The 20706-nt window shown below is 41.7% G+C and overlaps 1 protein-coding gene across 1 annotated transcript in view; it reads left to right on the top strand.

The window, feature by feature from the left end:
* The window catches only part of CRYBG3 (crystallin beta-gamma domain containing 3), a 95362-nt gene that overhangs the window by 72622 nt on the left and 2034 nt on the right, over positions 1–20706 (top strand). Inside the window, exons 16-21 of the mRNA XM_054189219.1 lie at positions 2753–2862; positions 3384–3510; positions 12406–12545; positions 15965–16088; positions 18356–18514; positions 19117–19276. Coding sequence (XP_054045194.1) covers positions 2753–2862; positions 3384–3510; positions 12406–12545; positions 15965–16088; positions 18356–18514; positions 19117–19276 — 820 coding nt within the window. The remainder of the gene's footprint in view (positions 1–2752; positions 2863–3383; positions 3511–12405; positions 12546–15964; positions 16089–18355; positions 18515–19116; positions 19277–20706) is intronic.

Below are 20706 nucleotides of genomic sequence, written 5' to 3'. Positions count from 1 at the left end.
TTCTCCAAGTATTTTAGTTCTACAATTTTATGATTAACCCAGGACTACAGGAAATGTTTCCTGTCTGAAGACATAATTGGTGTATTATTTTAGTCTTAAACACTGATTTCCTGCCAGACCTATTCACATGGCAGTTTGCGGCCAAATCCAAAGCCTTGTGAGTACGTTCACAGTAAGGCCTTGGTAAATGATACCGGATAAAATAATCAACTCTGAGGAAACTGGTGGGATCCAAACAGCTAAGATCATTTTCTTTCCATCTTCAACTCTTCTGTATTTTCAGGATCTCCCCAAAAATATTTTTTGAGTGCTTTAATCCAGTTTTGCAGACCTTTAAGATCAATTCAAACCTTTGAAATTTCAATAAATTGTGCTTTACAATCTTTTTATTTCCAGTAACACATGGAAAAAAACCCACCTGTCTGTGTATATATGCACACACGTATATAAATACGGACATCTACTAGACTGCGTTTTGCCTTTTTTTGTTCTCCAATAGCAGCCTTAACACTGTTTTTGAAAAATACTGTCCTGATTTATCACAGTCCTGTTTTTCATAGGATTCTGCCGTAAAGCTACGGAAGGAAGAACATCGTTCATATTGCTACAGCTCTTTTGGGGGGGGAAATATTTTGAGTAAATTTTTATGGGAAAACATTTAATCGCTTAGGATAAGTAAATGACGGTCTTTTGAGTAGCTATGAAGAATTTCCCATTCAGAGTAAAATAAAAGTTTCCATGTATGGAACAATCTCTTAGTTGGAACAGTCTCTTAGTTTGGAACTTCAAAGCATGGTGCGTATGAGCTGGAAAATCCTTATGCAGCTTAATGTTTGGCCCTTGTATAAGCCATACACCAGTTATTTTGAATTATTATACATTCTTCCACCTTTAATAAACATATGTCTGAGCTAAGGGAACTATTTTCACTGTCTGCAAGATTGTCTTTTTTTCATTTCTGTTTTTAGTTGCTCATCGGAAATTGAAAAGCAACTAAATTTTCTTAAATCTCTCAGTAACTCCTCTGACCTTTTCCTCCTGCCAGGTTCCCTAATAAACAAAGTACATATAATGTAAGAATGCCTGAAATCACCAACTCTAAAAAGCCATTCACTTTATTCATTAAAAAAATAAAACTTGGTTTTGTCCAGCAAGAACAAAGTCTCTTTCAATAGCAGCTGACTTGTACAGATGATTTAGGAAGCAGAGATGATTGCTGTGATAACTTGTATTTTAACATGCTGTTTGTTCACTTATTAGGAAGTGAAACCTCATATAGTAACGTCAAGCCCTGACAAAGTAGAGATAGCTGCAGTGTGAGACTAATTGCAGATATGCAATGTTTCCACTGAGGACTCAGTATTTCACCCCAGCTTTTGTCAAATTAAAACCTTAATTCATTATTAGATAAATTCTGTATGAAAATGAGTTACAGATCTTTTCTGAAAGCCTTGAGTAGCAGCTGGCCTATGAGGGAAAGAGTGTGTATATATATGTTCCTTTGTAAAGAACTTTGAGATAAGTGGGTAGAAAACACTATGTAATTGTAACTTAAATAGATGCTTTGTGAAATAGCAGTGCAATTATATTTACAGAAAAATCACTTATACTTTATTATTACATTGTAGCTGATTTGTGTTCTTCAATTTGCAGTTACAGTGTGCAAGGCTAGGTTAAGCCTTCCTTGTTCTTTCTAACAGGAAACATATTAATTTCTTTTAAAAACATAGTCTGAGTTTTCCATAAAATCATTTGCTGATACTTGTGTTTGGCCTTCTTGTTCTGTACTGGCAAAAGCATTTGATTTCTTTTCTTTGGCAGGAAGCTAGGCCAATTTTGGGGCATGAAGGGGGAGGTAGCTCTTGCAACAGCCATCATGTTTTTCTTCCATTACAGAATATGAGCTGTTCTCTTGATACAGTTAAACTTTTCATTCTTTTCCAGTCTTTCTTTCAGGCCTTAAAGTGAAATTTACCTCAGTTACACAGTGGCAGCCCAAGGGTACAGAATTCTGGGCGACTTTGCTATAGATCATAGGCTATATCATACTATTTTTTCCCTTACTTTCTTATTTTTTTTCTTTTACTACAACATTTTCAACCTTATTGTTTTTTCAGGGTGAATTGATCACATCTTACTGGTAGGGTATGGTTCAATGTGGTGGCTCAAAGTTCTTCACCACGACATGTAAAAAAAGCTTAGCTGAGCTTCAGAAGTTCATGATGCCATCCACCTGGCTGTACACAGTTTCCTCAGATATTTTCCTGCTAGTTCTTAGATGAGAAACTACCTGCAATCACTGTGGTCACAGAGGATTCCCAGGCACTTTGTCAACAGTATTTTTTGACCAACGCTTCCCCGTCCTGTTTTGAACGCTGGATTGCTGAGCTGTAGCAAGAGTTAGCTGCAGTTCAAGAGTACTTTGGGTGGAAGATAACATCCTCAGTCCTAGCCATCTCTTTTTCTCTGTGCCCTCTGCTGCTGCAGTTAAACTTATGCTTGATACCACTGTCTTAGCATCACTGGGAAGCATCCTGTACGAGACCCAGAGACAATAAAACACTTGATCTTTCTAAAAATATAGCAGTTGTAGAAATGTAAAAGATTCCTTAAATGAGAATTCATTCTTTTTATTGTATCTTTGTGAATTGAATGGGTACTTCTCTAAGAGCACAGCTATCTCTGTTTACATTAATGATAATGCGTTCATTTTCCTCCTAGTCATTGGTTGTGTTTTGTTTTGTTCTTGTAGCTCAAAGCTTTCAGTAATACACATTTCCAAGGAGCATGTATAGATTTCACAGCAGAAGTTTCTGATTTTACATCATTCATACCATGTTCTTTTAAGGTTCTTCGGGGATGGTAAGTCTGTTGTTTTACATGCCACCATTTTAAGTAATATGAAAATTTTTTTAAACGCTACTAAATTTCACACAGATGAAATTGCATAACACATGCCCATCATATTCCATCATGTCTTAGACCCTTTGTTTTGCAATGCATCTCAGTAACTTGTCCTGTCATTGGTTTGGGTACTGTGCATTTTGCTTTCCCTGTGGGAAATTTGCACAGTTACTGTGATTCTTTTTTTAACTCCAGTTAGAATTTATTCCAGATTTTGAGAAATTGGTACAGTAGAAGTGTCTGCATTCCACTTGTGTCATTTGACTCTGGAACTGAGATTTCTGTACCACAAGATTTGATTTTTGCTGCTTTGGTTGCTTTGTGGTGTAGTCTTTCAAGTCACCTTACTTTTAAGCTTAACAAGAACAAACAGATTTTTTTATTCCTTACTTCCTTAGCAAATATTAAATCTTGAGAAAAACCTTACTGTTAATAAGCAGCTAGAGCAGCTAATCTTTTTTGTTATGTTATTCTTGCAGTTGGCTCCTGTATTACCAAGGGGAAATCACTGACAATCACTGTGTGCTGGAAGAAGGCCTCTACGTTGACCTCAGTTCCTGTGGCTGCCCGACTGCTACAATCAAATCCCTCAAGCCTATTCAATATGTAAGGAGTTTATTAAAAAAAATAACGTTTTGGAACTCTTTTCCTAGTCAGATGTCTGAAGCAAGTGCTTGCACTAAACAAACTCCCACTCGGGGAAAACAGTGAAGTTTGTTTTCTTGGCTTATGGGATTTTTTGGGTTAGGAGCAAGCCTGGCTGCATGCATGCATGTGGTCACTTGTAGGCACATGCTCTTGGGTGTTCTGGGCTCAAAGTTGCTCTCTTCTGTACAAGTTGCATTGATTGGCATTTTTCTGACTGGTCTTTACAGTACAGCTCAGCAAGCGTAGTACACAGTGAGACATTGATTTTGTCAAGCGTAAGACTTCTTTTATTAGGCTTACAGCCAAGGTTCAGTCTTAAAGCAAAGTACACACAGAAGACATGAAAACCGAACTTACAAGGTAGCATATACCTGCCATAATCTGTTTAATTTATGAACTGTTTTACAGAAATATAAAAACGACTTTCACCTCCTAATGGCATCTCAAATCGTGGGTCAATAAAGTGGTATAATATACCATGCATGTGGCCTGTGTGTATGACACGTGAGATAGTCCAGTCCAAAGCTCATGTGGCCATCCTCTCTCTTGGTGACTTCTGAGATGCAGGACAAGCACTTATTGCACATGCGTATAGTCTTCGTGTGACTTTCAGGTCATGTTGGTTGTACTACCCAAGCACACAACTGGCAGTCAGGTGGCCTATTGTAGCAGTAAGGTGAGATAACGAGGTCCTCGATGGTCAGGAGATTGGACAGGAATGCGTTCTAATATCCCGTACAAGGTAGATACAGCTTTTTGGATCCTCTTGTAATCCTGCACAGAGGACATATGCCTCTAGAGTCTTGCTGTCCTGTCTGGGCCTTTGTTCTGAATCTCAGTATGCTCCAGGGTGAGAATATAAAAGATTAGCTGGCTGTAATGCTGTCAGTAAAAGAGAAGCAAGTGGCTGCTCTGCCCACTCCTCTCTAGCACTGACCAACTTCTCCAAAACTCTTCCTCCTTCCCTGATCACAGAACACAAACTCAGTCTATGTGGTGTGTGCCCTTCAATGTAACTCTTGGGAAACCAGACTTTAAAGATTACTCAATTCACTTGTCAAGTATTAAAGTCCTTTTTGCTATTTTTGCTATTTCTGAACAGATACTTAAAAACAAACAACAAAAAACCCCAAACACCCAAAGCCATGGGCATGCTGGGAAGGATGTACAACTTGAGTTTGAGCTGGCCTCTTCACCATGTTACATAGATGCAGTGACTTGAGTGGAGCTGTAGCTTCCCGCCTGGTTTTCAGTTTAAAGATCTCTTTTTGCATTAGGCTTTTGGACTTTGCTCTGCTAAATCAGAGTGGAGTTTTGACATGAAATGGTAGGTCTCATCCAAATCTCCCCAGCTGTACTCTCATAGGGAAGTAACTATGCAGTTTGGCATAGTAGGAAGATACTGGCAGCCCTTGATTACTGAGGGCCAAGCCCTGGGAGAAGTGTGTTTAGCAGGCTGTGTGTGGGAAGCTTACGCACGTCTTCCTGTACTTTGTAAGTGGCTTGCACCTCTTAGTTCAGTTCCTCCCTTGCAAATAGGAGCCCTTGTATTTCACAAAATCGAGGCAATAAACAGCATAAAATGCTATTGAACCACACCTGTTTTACAAATAGAAATGCCCTCATCAGCCCCTAACACATTGTGTACGCTAGCTGCACAGGACAGTGCTCAGAGGCATTGTGTAGTACAGATGTGATGTTAAGCACGCAGCAGTAAGTTTGGTCAGTGGTCAGAAAACAGCCGTAGTTAATTCTGTGCATTGTCCGCAATGCTCTGTTGTTGGAACAGAGCCCTTTTTATTACAAGATATTTCTGTTAGCTCATTCAAGAGACCAGCAAGCGTACTCCCAAGTGGAATTGTTGTAGAGCTTTACTCAATTCAATTGTGACATTGGGAACCCCTTCCATTGTTCAGCTTTAAATACCAGCCCAATTTCAGACCTAAGGTATCTTGATAGCTCACATGTAAGAGGGAGAATGTTTAACCCCGACACCAAGCCCCAAACGTGCATTGTCTCCAGTTCTCCTGTAAGTGAGATGTATTTTCTGCAAGTGTAACTGTTGGAAGGACTCTCACGCCGGGGGAGCCATGTATTGCTTCACTGTGTGAGGTTTCTGCATCACAGATGTTGACTAGAAGTAGAGGCCTGTGTGTGGCACTGGCAGAGGGGAAAAAAAAATGCTTTTAGTAGTACAAAGAACTAGCTCATTATCAGCCTTTGAAAACAGTCCAAGTTCATTGACTTGTGTAGGTGTGGTCCAGCTATGTATTTTAGAAGTAGATTGTTTCAGCCAGTCCTTTGAGGTAGGAGAACAAATCTGCTGGAGGAAACGGGGACACGGGATCTGGGTATTCAAGATTCTGTGTATGCAAGATTGTAATGATTATTAACTATATGTTACCTTGATACTGTACAGCTGAGTGAAGTCCCAACTCTGGGCCTTTATCTGTAGGATGTGTGTAAGAATATAGATTTCTTTGTGTGGGGCTAACTCCAAAGTAGCTGTGAAACACAGCAGTCAGCACAGGCCGGTGACCTGTAGGGTGTGCAGCTTGGCTGGGCATCCACATGGATTTCTGCGTCTGACCCTGAATCAAGTTGCCCTTTCTGCTCCTATCTGTTTGGTAACTGAAAGAAGCATCTAGCAGTGTTTTTGCTATTGCATGGAGCAGTACCTTCAGTGTAACTTTGAGTTTGCACTTAAAATCTGTAACAGTTTTGAGGGGCTCTTTGGGTGTTATTAGCTGCCACAAGATTTCTGGCTCTCCATTTTGGAAGGAGAATTTGAGGACTGAAGTTAGGTACTTGTAGTACTCTTTCACGGCATGGGTGTGCTTTTGTGACCTGGTGGAACAACACTGCAAGGTGGCAGTGGGATTTTTGTGACTGAGAGAGGTAACAGTAGTAACGCTTTAATCTATATGAAATGGCTAAGAACTTCTGCAAAGCCTCGACTGTTTGGGTTTTTTGTGATTTTGGTGTTTTTTGGTTTTTTGGTTTTTTAATAGATCAACCAGTTGAAGATAATGAAAGGCTTTGAGGGAATAGTTTGTTCTCTGGAAAATTCAGCTTTGATGCAAGCGAATGTAGCAAATGTTTTTAAAGAAAAAAATAAGGAATTTTTTTTTAGGAAAGTAAACTTTTGAGGTTTTAGCTTGAAAATTGCCAGAAATACAGTTTGCTTGTTTAAGAGCTTAATTACATAACAAAATAAAAAAATCTCATTCTAAACGACTGCGTTGGCCCAATTTAAATAGAAAAAAACCTCAAAACTTTCAGAGCAACAAAAAATTAATTTGGATAAGAAAACAGGCTTAGACTAGCAGTGGTCTGATTTCTTCACTGTGATGACAGTATTTTACATTGGCTAGCTTTTGTTCTAACCTTTAACTCTTGGAGGCATGTTTTATGGGTTCTTTGCTGAAAAGTGAACTTGTCATCATGTAAGTATGGCATGCTATTTCCACCCCCTCTGCACACACTCCCCCATTTCTCTAGAAATTCGAATTAACATGGTTCCACTTTGGTTATTTCCCCATTTAATATACATTGCTGTCATAGAGGAATTAAGCAGATCTTTGTAACCAGTTTCCTCTACTGTTTGGAAAGTCGCAAATCAAAAGTTAGGTATGTTCATAAGGAGAGTGGGGAAGGTGCTGCCTTTTTTCCAGGAATCTCTTTCCCATGTTGGCTTATTCTCCGAGGCATATAATACTCAAGCTAAATCTTTAGGAGACCTGTATTTTTTCCCCTGCTGTTCCCTTTTGCTCAGACTGGACTATTTTGTCCTTCCGGAAGCGTTTAGAAAAAGCTATGGTTTCATGAGAGGATACAAAGAAGGAACAAAGCACCTTGATAATGAGATGACGTCCTTTGTTTTCGGTATTCTGGGAAGAAAAATAGTATTGCAATACCCATGTATTAATCTAGATTGCATATTGAATAGCCATGTGTTACATGGCCTCTTCCCTTCCGAGATGGGGAATGCTTCTGAAAGACCAATGAGACTTTTTCATGTTATAGGTGGGGAAAATATGCTCACAGGAATGTATTTCTTTAAGTGAACAGGCAGTTACACTCTTTGGAAGCCCATTTAACATTAGAAGGGTATGCAGCTATTTAGTAGTGGTAGGAACACTGGAACTAATGTTAACTTGCCTCTCATTGCCTCCTTTGATCTTAAAATCCCAAACCCCTCTTTAAGAAATGCTCGTTGATGGGAGTTTGTTGGTATTGTTGGTAATAGCCAGTCTGCAGGCAGGTAAGAGTATAGCACAGGTTAAGGACTGTTGCATTTGCTACAGAGGTTCAGGTTTCCATGCCTGCATCAGCAAGGACTTGCCTTTTGCAGTGCCATGTATTCATGAAAAGGAAAGCATGGGCTGCTTGCCTGGTGGCAAGAGAGCAGGTGAAGTCAGCTGGGCCATTTATAGTGCCATGGTTGCTTATTGGGACTTTTGCCCAATGTTTGTTGCTTGAAGAGGTTAATCTTCAGTGATAGAAACCCTTACAAGATGTTCTTACAAAGGGGAGTTCAGCTCCAGTGCTGCTTTTTCTTAGGCACGTTGTTTTGTCAAACTCCTGTAGTATTTGGTGTGACTTACATGGACAAGAGTATTCAGGATTGTTGCAGTGAGCAGTTAGTTTTCCTTCTAAAATGTTAACTTCAGCCCTAAAGTTAAACCAGTCTCATAATTTCTGAAAACAAAAATGAGATCTGGGTTGTAGGTTGGGCAACACTTTTTCACCTTTTTTTTTTTTTCTTTTCTTTTGAGGCAGTCCTTACTCTTCCTCTGATCAATCATGATAGTTCCTGTATTTCTATATTGGTTATCTTTTCTATGTTAAATACAGGTGTTACCCGATCTCCCCAGAATTCCTGTGAGGCAAATAATGAAATCAGGCACAAAAATGAATCGGTGTTTCCCAGAGCTGGGCAATGAGTCATTTTGTGTAGCTGGGACTGGACCGTGGGTGTTAATGTTGTCCAGCACTGTGTTCCTCTCCCTCAGCTAGGCATCCTTCCCACACTGAAGGGAGTAGCCAGGCAAGCGCAGCTATAGTAAAGACAGAAAGTTGTAAATGATGAGTTAGCCAAGACTGAAGAGTAAAGATCTTTCCAAGGATGTTGTAATACAGCTGTGGAGGCTCCTCCAGTTAAGGCTCTGGCAAATGCTGTTTGCATAGCAACAGGTCAGCAGGGACACAAAGTGGGGAAGTGTACCAACCCTTGCCATGAGTGGGTTACAGTCATACTTTAATCTGGCCCGGTGGATTTCTTTCTTTGGCTTTATTAAGCTTTCCCATCAAAGTTTGCGAAATCTAAGTTTGCAAAAAAAGGTGTGAGGAAGGGTGTTTTGGGGTGAGCCCTTCTCAAAAGGGCTTTATTAGTACAATTTTAACAAAATTCATAATGAAAAATTATCTGTGTGTTACAACTAAAATTATACTTGTTTTTGTTATAAGCACGTGTGCAAGTTCACTTGTATATTTGGTTTTCAGTTGTAGCACCTTTTGGTCAGCTGCTTTGTGTCTGCAAGCTATTGCTTTTCAGTGGGTCAAGCACCTAAGCCTTGCACTGCAAACAAAAGGCGTTTGAAAGGAAGCACATCTTGCACTGGTCTTTGTTTAATATCAAACACATCAGGCTAGCACTGCATTTTTTCTGAATTGGTGAAGTATAAAATTCTGTTCTGAATTGTGAAAGATTTGTTGTGCACAGCTTCTTGTCCTTAAAAAAAGGTTGAAGGTGTTTGAGGGGAACGTCTGAGCCAAGTTGAACTGTGCAAAAGGTTTTTAGTATGTTGATTTCTATGGTTTACCTTTCAGCCTCTGAAATCACACCGAGGGGAGGGAAAAAGGCTGTGTCATTTTCATGGCATCAGGTGCTGCATTAGGCATAGACTACCACACCTGTTAAGTAAAGAGTATCACTATATTTAACAGTTCACAAGGCTGCTTATATCTTGAAATGTTATGTAAATATAGCCTTCCTTAATCACCAGCCTCTTGAATATATTAAATCTCTTCACGTTTCTCCCTGGACACTGGCATTAAAAAACAGGACAAGCAAAACCTCTTGAAACTTTTATCGGTGCTCGTTTAAGCAAGGCAATTAGTTCCTTAGCGCACAAAGATCAGGCCGAGTAATTCTTTAGTGCTTTGTCATTCTTGCAATTGGCAAACTTTCCCCTAAGGATGGCATTTCAGGTATTTTCCTTGAAATAACTCTGAAAGGAAGCTAAGGTAATCCTGACCTAGATATGGCAATGACTTGCCAATCGTGGGTAAATGAAGATGTTTTCAGCTTACCTTTTCAAATCAGGGCTGGGGTCCACCTAAAGCAACCCCACGATTTGAGGTTGTCCCCTCTTGTAATCTCTGCCGGGTTGCACTTCCTCCGGCTCTCAGAGAGCCCCGTTCCTCCCTGGCCTGTCAGGATTGGGCCTTGGTGAAGAAAGCTGACCCTGTCAGTCTCACACTTCTCTATCAGTGATGACTCTTCAGCCTGAAAATGAGTGAAAGTGCGAGGAAGGGTGGGAGCAAGATGCCTCTGTAGTAAGTGTAACAGCACAGCCTCAAAACCTTGTTTTTTACTGTTGGTAGTTTCCATGGAGCTATTAAAACAAAATCAGAGAAAAAAGCCAGGCCAAGTCACTGCTGCCAGCTGTTGGTATAAAATGGTATATGTAAAGTGAGTAATCAGCTCATTGCTCTATATATGGTTATGGAAATATGAGAGCTTCAGTGCTTGAGGCAGCAGCATGTTTTATTTTTCTGTGCTTTACATCTGTGCCAAGATCAGTGGGGTCCTGCTGAGGTCTCACTGGAGAGGTGATATCAGTCCTTGTGATTGATTGTGTTTGTGTGTCGTAGATGAAACGTCTGCTGTGTGCTGACAGGCTGGGACTCTGGGCAATCATCCGGGGCTTTCTCAGGCCCATTAAGGTCAAACAGTCTCAACCACATGAGAGCTAGAGTAATTTTAATTGACTCCACCAATTTGCTGTTATGATTCTTGGTGTATAAATGGATATGCTGGATCAGGTGACTTGTCCATCTAGTACAGCATCTGTGTCTCTTAACATAGTGAATATTGCAACAGGAGGATAAATTCTAGGCTTTGGTAACGATGTCTAGCAACAAGGATGCCAAATGGTGTTTCCCATGCTTACTGATGCACTTGTGAAAATTTTCCCTGTTGGACCTGTTCTGGATATGGCTTCTGGTCTCCGCTCAGGTGAAAGCCAGTGCCAAGGGAGTAGGCTCTTGCAAACTGGAGTGTGATGATACAGCGTTGCTGAGCAAAGCAACCCGAGAAGCAGCTGCCTGCACTAGGTCTGCTGATCTAGTTTTCAAACTAAGCCTTTAAATGCAGGCTGTCAATTTGACCCATCTTATCCAGCAGAAGGTGGGTGGGAAGAGGTGCCAATCCAAAATAAAAACAGTATGGGTTTTAATTTTTTTCTGGTTTTTAACATTATGGTTTTTGAGAAGTGAGTGGGCTTTAAAAATCTCTCCATGTGGATGATCCCAGGCAAAATGTCCCAGCAAATTCCCTGTCCATGCCATGTTGCATGACTTACATTGTCCCTGCACTGGTCAGCAGAGGAAAGCAATTTCTCTGAGGCAGGATTTGAACAACCAGCTACATACCGAGTGCGCTGAGTCAGTGCTGGTACATTTGTAAGTTCTGAATCACCACTGAGCTCTTCAGAGACACTTCACTACAATACATGTGCCTCTTCAAACATGAAAGTTAAGTTCTCTTAATTACTCAGTGCCTGTGTCAACTTTAATTAAAAATTTTGTTTCATTCATTCCACCTGAGGCCACGTCTTTGCTGCAAAAGAAATCCTACCTTTTGCCTGGGCCAGCTATCTCAGGGTAGCATCTCCTAAGAACAAGTTAACTTCCCTGGAGAGGCTGCTAATTGAAGCAGTTATTCAGACCTATTCCCCCTTCCTTTACCAGCTGCATCAAGATATAAATTACAAGTGCTTATGATTTTGGTTACGATACTTCCCTCATGGTTTTAGGTTAAAAATACTGAAAAGCTGTACAAGTGTTCCTTGTACAAAGGCACAGACTTTCTGTACTGAAATCTGTTTCCTTTATGTTTTTCTGCTGATCTCACAGCTGTACCACATTTTCATGTAAACTGATCTTTTTATTTGCTTTCATAGGCAATCTCGCAATTGTAGAAAAGGACATTAAGTGAAAAATATTTCAATGCTACATGAGATTGAGGGTGTTACTAATTACACTATTTCTTCAACATTGTCAGAAAAAAAAATAGGAATGTCTGTTGAAAACATTGAGAACTTTTTAGTTCTGATGTTTTTAAGCTTTTCCAACTTGTACATCCCTAGGACTTTTCCAGCGAACCACTGCTAACCAAAGTCTATGGACAACAGACTTGTGATTTGACTCACTACTTTAGATGCAAGCTGTGGATCTGAAAACTACTGCTGTAACTTGTTCCATTAATAAACTGGATTTATGAAAAGGAATTAAGGCCCTGATGATACAAATCAGATCAAAAAGAGATTTTTCAAATGCAAACACAGGCCCTTCTGCATCTCGAAACGACTCACTGTGTCAGTGGGGCACTATACTCTGATGACAAAGCCACTGATAAATCCAGTATGTTTCTGCTCTGTGTGCTGCTTTGGTGGATGTACATATTTTTTTTTCCCTTGCTGTTACATTTGCTGATGGAGCATGATCTAACGTAAAAGCATGTGGAAATTAAACTGAAGTGGGTAAATGTGTGCATCATGTCTAACAACTGAAGCTAGACTATTGCTAGTAAAACTTTGCTTTTTTTTCTCCCCTCCCCCCACCCAGGTTTTTGCTGAGCCCTCCATCAGTCTGTTTGCTCTGGAATGCTGCAAGGGCAGAGAGTTGCACTTCACTGAACCCGTCAATTCTGTTTTGAATGAGGACCTTCATTTTTACACTCAGTCTGTATGGGTGAGAAGTGGATTGTAAGTATGGAAGAAATATTCCTCTCAGTTCTGCATTATAGGAGCTAATACTGAGCACATTTTCTCCCAATAACTGCTTTTTTCATAGGATGAGTTTTACATTCTAACTTTTATTTTGAGACAATATAAAGTACAAAAACGTGGTTGAATGGTAGACCTACTTTTTGAATCAGGACCCAAAATGAACAAAAGTTCTGCGCAGAGGTTGTATTTCCCCTGTAAGAATCATCCTTTTATTCCTATACAGTAATGAACAATAGAGCCTGTTGTTCAAGCCAGGAACCAAAAGTAAATAAGTCTTGACTGCTGACTTACAAAGACAGGTAGAGTAAACTCGGACTGCCTTTAATAACTGGCTGTAAAATACCAGCTATAAAGTGCAGTGATTTAACAGAAACCACTGCAGTGGTTCAGTGAAGCTTGATGTGCTGATTGGCTGCCAAAGAGGCAGCAACTTCTGAGGGAAGCTCAGGGCGGATCTGACATCTGGAACAGTAATTTGCTTCTGTTATTAGTTTAACCCTCCTCCGTGAATGTGAATACACACCCAAGGTCTTCTGTGAAAACCGTTTTACCTCTGCAGAAGTGACCTTCTAACCTCTTCTGTGTCTTCCCCTTTCACCTTTTGGAGAAGCTCCCAAGTATTCTGTCTGGGCCAGGTTTTCAGCCTCCACGTCCACAGCAGCAACAAATAACTTGCAGAGTCTCATCCTGCAAGTGAGACTGACTGGAAACTGCTGTTCTTCTAATGCAACACACAATTTCCTGTGTTTATTTTTAACTTTTTCCATACCTTTTTCACTTAGACAAGGCTGTAATTTTCTTGAGAGATCTTATGGGATGGCGCAAATCCACACAAGATTTGAACTAATTGGATGAGGAGTTAGTGTAGACTGTTCACGGCTTAAGTATATCTCTGTTGTGTTTACAATTAATTTTTCAAACGCATCTAATCTGTTACCACCTACAAGTTAAAACCCTTCTATGCATGTCTGTGATAAAGCTGCTGGGCACTCCTCTGATTCCTTGAGGTTGGTACAAAGGCAAAGCCTAACGTAGCTAATGCTCCAGAGTACTGTGGACTGTTTTCTTTCAGGAATGTTACACAAGCGTTTTCTTGAGAGGCTGGTTAAGGATTGAACCTCCCTTTCTTTAAGAGCAGTCAGTGGCGACTGACTTTAGCTGTGGGCCCATAGCGAATGTAAGCTTCCTCACGGAGCTTTGCCTATTCACTATAAATTCTAGTCCCCAGCGTCTGTGCCACTTTTTGCTGAAAAGATACAGAGCGAGCGATCATCTGCTGCTGTTGTCTTGAGGAGCCCCGGGTGAGAGTGGCAAGCAGCTGCCATTTGAGGCTGAGAACAGCGTATGCTCATTGCCCGTGATCTGTGCTAGTTCGGAGAAGGAAAGGCCTTTTCTGGGAGGAACATCTGACTTATTTACGGTGGGAGTGTGTAAATCTTCCTACCTCTGTGGAGGTGTTACAGTCTAAAGTGTGTCCTGTTGGGGAACGTCTCTTTATGAGCTTTCTGCCCTCTCATCAGGGCGTGAAACTGGAAATTAGATCACTTTGCCCATGAAAAAGCCTTTACAGTTGGCTGTAAAGGAAGGGTGATGGTTTTGGGAGCATACAGTAGAAAAGCACGGGAGAGTGAATGCAACAGTCCAGCCCCTTCCCCGTCTTCCTGTTCATTTCCGAGTACCCCAGCCAGGTTAGCTGGTTCCCTGTCTCTGGGAAGGGTTGGGGCAGAACGGCTGGTCTTTCTCTGAGCTCCTTGTGATGCTCCCTATGAAACAGACCTCCACAGTCTGTCCCCATCCCACACTGCAGATGGTAGGCTAAACGCTGAGAGTGGCAGGTGATGATAAGTCTGTGGGTTGTCCTACAGGATTTGTTTGACTCATCTGTGATCAAAAGTTTCAGGAAGGTCAATTCAGAGGTTTTTTGGCTCCTTGCCCCAAAACCTGCTGTCAGGTTTAGACAAATGACAAAGATTTATGTAAACATACCAATGGTATCTTGCTGCCAGGCTTAGGTACAAGGATCCTTCCTGAGCCAACTGACCACCTCAGTCAGAAATGGCACCAGCCCAGACTGTGGCTTGGCAAAGGGGGCTGGGGCACTCCAAGGTGTGGGAACGTTGGTACAGCGGAGGCTGCTGGTCTGCCTGAGAGCTGAAAGTGTCGCTGGGTGCCAGAAGCCCAACCTGGCTTCACGGGGTTATTACTGTAACAGTCTTTCACCTCTCTGTTTCCTATAAATGTCTGCTTTGAAACTGCATTTCAAATGAGAGCGTTTGATGCTCCGAGAAAAACATTAACGGTTAATTCTCAGTGAAAAGTCAGGAGTGTGTCAGAAGCGTAAGGAACACACAGCAGTGGCCAGGCTGCTCTGAATACCTGTTAGTCAGGAGGTATGGGACGTAATTTGAAGAAACAGTGATACAGCCTCATTACAAGGTAGTTCACAGTTGGCACACTTTAGCCTCCATGGAGTCCTGAGCAAGGCTGGCTGTCAGTTTCTCCAAATTAGGTGCGATGGGGAAATTACAGGTGCTGTGAGCACTCTTTGTGGCTGTTTTCTCACTGATTTAGAGTGCAGCCATCCCTCATGTTCTTGGCAGCTGACCTGTAAAACAGGTAATGTGGGGCAACCAGTATTTGCTTTGTGTTCAGATGGGTTAATGAGTCAAGCGTTTGGGCTTCAGTGTCTGCACAACAATGTCCTATTGATATAAACAAAACCGATCTGTGATCCTGAGGCTGCCTTTGTAAGCAGCAACACAGTTGCCTAGATAACAAGGGATCTGTATGTGCCAGCGTTTTAACTCGGTATTAAAGGATTCACCCATGGCCATGGCTCACATGGATTCACTACAGGAAAGTCTGTCACAGCAATGTATAGGTTTTGGAGTAAATGTTGTGTATGTGTTTTCAGAGAAGTGGAATAACTATAAAAAGCATTCACTGTAACAAAAGAAAACATTGGACAATATCCTTTCGTAATTAACACGTACAACCAGGCGAAGCTGCAAGTAGCGCAGTCTGGTGCGTGGCTTTGTAGTTTCCTAATGCATGCCCACTGAAACCTGCATTATTCCCATCTGGGTTCATGCAGAGGCTCTCCTATTTGTGGGAGAAAATGGGAGGGGGTGGGGAGAAGAGAGTTGTGGGGGTTGTGGAATTTACAAGTTTCAGACAGACAAACAGAAAACACGTCTTAGTTTAGACGGAAAACAGTTAAACCACTGAAATGGCTGGCATTTTGCGGCGTGGCAATAGAGGCTTGATATTAGCACTACTGTGCAGAGGTTTGGGGGCTTTCAGGAGCACAGTCCTGAGCACAAGCCTGTAGTCTTGTAGTTTTGTTCTGCTGTGGTTAATGTGTAGTCTTTTCATGTTCTGTTTTCTGTATCCAGGTGGATTGCATACGAGGGATGTAATTTTTTAGGAAAGCAGATTCTGCTGGAGCCCAGTGAGATTTCAAACTGGAATGAACACACTGGCTGGAAAGTAATCGGCTCCCTTCGTCCTGTGAAGCAGGTAGAGTAACAGTGTATGAGGACATTTTTCATTTCGGACAGGGATTAGTGCACAAGTATCAGCTGTAGCACTAAGTATAATGGCGTGCATTGTACTCCTTAAATCAGGCCAAACGATGACAGCCAGAAGGACCTACTGGAAGATTAGTGAAGCAGAAAATTCCTCCAGTGGCAGTTATTGAGATCTATATTAGGCTCCTAAAGGGAAGTAATTCCTAGTTTCTCAGAGCCAAGTTTGGTTTTTCTGAATGGCTCATTAGCATGTTCTGTAGATGTTCTATTTTTAAATTTTTGCCATCTAACGATAATAATGAGAAAACCAATTCTACATTGGCTTGTTTCATAATTAACATAAATGGAAACAAGAACAAATTTTATTGTGCTGTAGCCTGGATTTCCAAAAGAAGCCAAGTTTATAGAGTCCCACCAGGTTTTCCCTCTCTGCCTCACCCCGAGTAATGCCAATTTCAATCTCACTCCAAGATTCCTCTCAAAACCACAGAGTTCTTAGGAGCTCCGTGAAAAGTAAATAGAGAAGCAAGACTGAGATAAATGCCCCTCGGTCGAGGAAAAGCAGGTACAATTCTGCTTCTCTGCCTTTCCAAGCCACATCAGGTGTACTCAGTGGCACACGGTAAGCTCCAAACGAGTCAAAGCACGTGTTGCAGCTGCGGGAGGGCAGCGTCTGGGCAGACAGGAAAAGGGAGAGGGGAGAGTGGCAGGGAATGTGAGCAGTAACCCCACTGGAAATGAGGTTTTGTTAGCTCTGCTTCTCACAGAATGACTTGTTTCCCCTACTGACAAATGCTGATTTGTTTTTAAATACTAGATTCAACTGCAGAAATGTTGCAGGGAACAAAAATAACCATCTTTAGCATTAGTTATGCGTTATTGGTGTCATCTGTCCTCGGCCCCATGTGTCCACCCCCAAAAAGTAAAGGATTTATTTTTTTGCTTTCCTCACAATGATTTGATAGTCTAAGACCTTGACAGCTCCATGGACTTCTTTGGAAGTGGCAACTACCAAAGGATCCCTTTTTGGCTCTGTTTCTGCAAATAATAATGAAAATTACCTGGGCTGATCTTAAAACCAGAATTCTCTCTTCAGCCAGCAATCTGAAGAGCTTTTGTATTTGGTAGCATCCTTTTTTACACCTCAACAGTGAGCAGTGTCATACGGCCTACTTCAGCTACTTTGCTGGGATTTTGGCATTTGGGGTTTGTGTGATGGTTTTGGTTTTGTTTTGTTTTAAATCCTGCAAACCGAGGGCTTCCTTGTGTTTGTGCAGTCGCCTACCTGTGCTTGACGTTTCTGTGGGTATAGGGTCTTTTTGTTTCTTTTTTTTGAGACTGGAGTAATTCGACAAACCTGCACTTCGTATTTGTTCCTTCTGGCTCCATTAAAAATTACAAAAACAGAGAAGGCTGCCAGCGTAAAAGGTAGTGCAAGAAAAAGTGAAACATTTGAAACTCATGCAAAATGAGACCCAAAAATTTTGCTTAATGACTTCCATGGTATGAACCCTTCCAGCTGTTCACTATATTAATGCACATTAGTTTATGGATGCTTGGTGGGACACAGGCTTTATTGTCTGTACCTTAGGGTTTGTTTTAATATGAAAAAAGGAGATTCAAAGCTCCCAGAAGAAAACCACTGCTTGAGTTGGCGTTCCAGCAGAGCTGCCCTTTATAACTCACTGCTCTTTATTTGCACCAAAATCAGTGAATAACAGAGCAAAAGCTTGACCCCTGTAGTAGCCCTACAAAATCTCCTTATTTTCTGAGTAAACAGAGATGCCAAACCAGTACCTTGTTTTCCGCATAAGTTCAAAAGCAATGGTGTAACTCTCTGCCGTATATTCCAGTTAATGGGGGCTGAAGTTGCTGGATACGTGACTCGGTAAGTTTTGCGTCCTGAGAATAAAAAGTCTGTGGAGCACAGCCCATTTACTGGCCATGGAGCGAGTGAAATGTGCTGAACTACAGATGTTTGCATATCACAGGAATTAGTTCTATAGACATAAATACAGGGGTTTTTTAAAAAACTATCTGCCATTGCCGTTTACAGCTGTCTGTCTGCATGTGAAAAACACTTACTGCTGCTTTACATGCGTATTTGTTTCCAAGAAAAATACTATTGAACAGCCCCATCTGACACTGGAAATGGAACATGTACTTTAGAAAACTGATGAAAGATGGAGGGGAGGCATTCTCATGTCAACTTCCTCAATCTTTGTGTTACACCCATCTTCCTTCACACTATTTCAGCCAGCAGTGTACCTCCGAGTCAAGAACCGAGCCCAGGGTAAATATTTGACAGTGGCTGGAAGCCTGGCAGATATAAGAGCAACATCGGTGTGCGCGTCCCCCTACAATGGCAAGAATACCCAGATCTGGCACTACTGTCGTGGACTCTTCAAATCCAAGGTGAGTTTCCAGATGCTGGAAGTGGGTGGGTTGTGTCACCTGCTGGCCTTTGACCTTCACTTCTTGCTTTTCCTGTTGGCTAGCATTAACGCCAGGATGGCTTTTGGCCTCTCCCATGCGTTTTAAACCAAAACTCTTATAACCTACCTCCTCCGACTACGTAAGGACAGATTTGATCTGTCTGCTTTGGCAGGTTGGGCTGCTTTTCACATCTGCCTAATGGGACTGATGTTCCCTGAAGCAGGAGCCTGGTTTTGTCTAAAGTCACAAGTTTAAGTTTATTACCTCTAAAGAGCTAAGAATTTCTCTGAAAAGTAACACATGAAGAAAGGCTGTAAGTGATTTTGTATTAATGCTGCCCTTGACAGGTTGTTATTAAACAGCTTTTTGTATTTAACATCAGAAACACCTGAAGTAACAAAGACCACCACCTTTGAGCAAGCAGCTGGTCAATTGCTGAATAATCTGTTCCCAGCCTGCTTGCCAGGCCTTACCGGCTCTAGCGCCATGACTGTAATATGCTTGGTGCTTGGGATGGAAACAAGGCGGACACAGAACGGAGGCTCTGTGGCCTGGATCTCACTTCTCCTCTTGTTCCTTAGGCTAACAACGCCTGCCTGGATGTCATTGGTGGCAGAGATGTGCCTGGGGCCAAAGTTGCGCTCTGGGCAGAACATGGGAAGGACAGGCAAAAGTGGAGACTCAATGAGGATGGAACCATCAGTTCATACCTCAGTGACCAACTGGTGCTTGATATTAAAGGTATTTAAAAAAAAAAAACACAACACAAAACAAAGCAGAAACAACTAACCCTCACATGTTCTAAGTGCATTTTTTGATTGAGGCTAATTGCTGTATTCTAGCTCTTTCCGTATTTAAGGTTAAATACTGAATCCTGTCTTTTCCGGTAGGTTTATGTTGCTTGACAGTAGGACGAGAAACAACAGGGCAGGTGAAAACCTTACTCTTTTGATCCCAAAGCTTTATTTGGATCAGATCAACTATTCTACTTGAGGGAGTTCAGTAGTGCTGATGGCAAGAAATGGAAGTTACAGAAGACAAAATGGTGAAGGAAAAGCAACCACGGAATAAGTGTGGCTCAAAAAGAGAGAAGTGCTCACTCCTAGTGTTTTCACAGTGGTGAAAATTGTCATTGCTCAAGTCCTAGTCCTGCTAATTACCCATCACAGTAGAACTACCTCACTGGAAGATGTCCGTTCTCACTCAAAATTCGTTCAAGCCCTGCTGCTGGCACTAGGGTTTTATCCCTAGGGGAATGCAGTGGGGCAGTGACTGCAGTGGCTGGCTATGAGGCTGGGGGCTCTGTGGTGCTGTCTTCTCAAATGAAAGGGCTAAGTAAATTAATTGATAGCCAGACCAGGGTAACTGCGCATCCCACAGGTGAAGTCATCAGCCTTTTCAATGTCCTGCTGGCCCTTACACATCCGACCTCTGCAGCTCACACTTGCTCATAATGATTCTCAGCCCTGTGATGCTCAACTAGTAGAGCATTCCTGGCTTCCAGAACTAAGGAGTTTAACCACCATTACTAATTGATAAATAGTTACCACAAAGCCATGAAATGCAACTGGTGATACTGAGGGCAACTCTTACAGCATCAGAAAGCCGTGCTAGGTTACTGCAAAAGATAGTGCTGAAGGCTGGGGTGGCGATACCACTTGAGAGATCTTTAGAACATGTCCTTCTTGTAGTGGATTTTTATTTGTAGTATAGTGATAAAAAATGCACTGTCATTCTATGCTACGTGTATTCAAAGGAGAGAAATTTTATTTTAAGGACTTCCTAAGATTGTGGTTGAAATGGATATGCTACACCAAATAATCTCACGTGGGTCTGTGAATCTGCGTATTTCTACTATAGCAATATGCGCCTGAAAAATCCAGGCAGACAGCGGGAGCCCAGGATCTGCCAAAAGCAAAATCTCTTTAGAGGTGCTGTTTCTGTGCACAGCGGTACAGCTGGGGACTCCGCTCTGTGGTGTACCCTGCTTCCTGACTAATGGACCTCCTCAGGGCCTGATCTGGCAAATGACCTTTTGAAGGAGACGGACATGCAGAGGCAGAGGGGCAGACACCAGCCCCCTACCTGGTGGGATTTCTATTTTTCCATTAATTTTCCTACTTAATCACACTTTTTAAAGATTGTGTATAGACTTTTCTGAGCATTTCTTT

The sequence above is a fragment of the Rissa tridactyla genome, chromosome 1 (assembly GCF_028500815.1).
Source record: "Rissa tridactyla isolate bRisTri1 chromosome 1, bRisTri1.patW.cur.20221130, whole genome shotgun sequence".
Lineage (NCBI taxonomy): Eukaryota > Metazoa > Chordata > Aves > Charadriiformes > Laridae > Rissa > Rissa tridactyla.
Note: the sequence above shows the minus strand (reverse complement) of the source record. Positions and strands in the feature narration are given on the sequence as shown.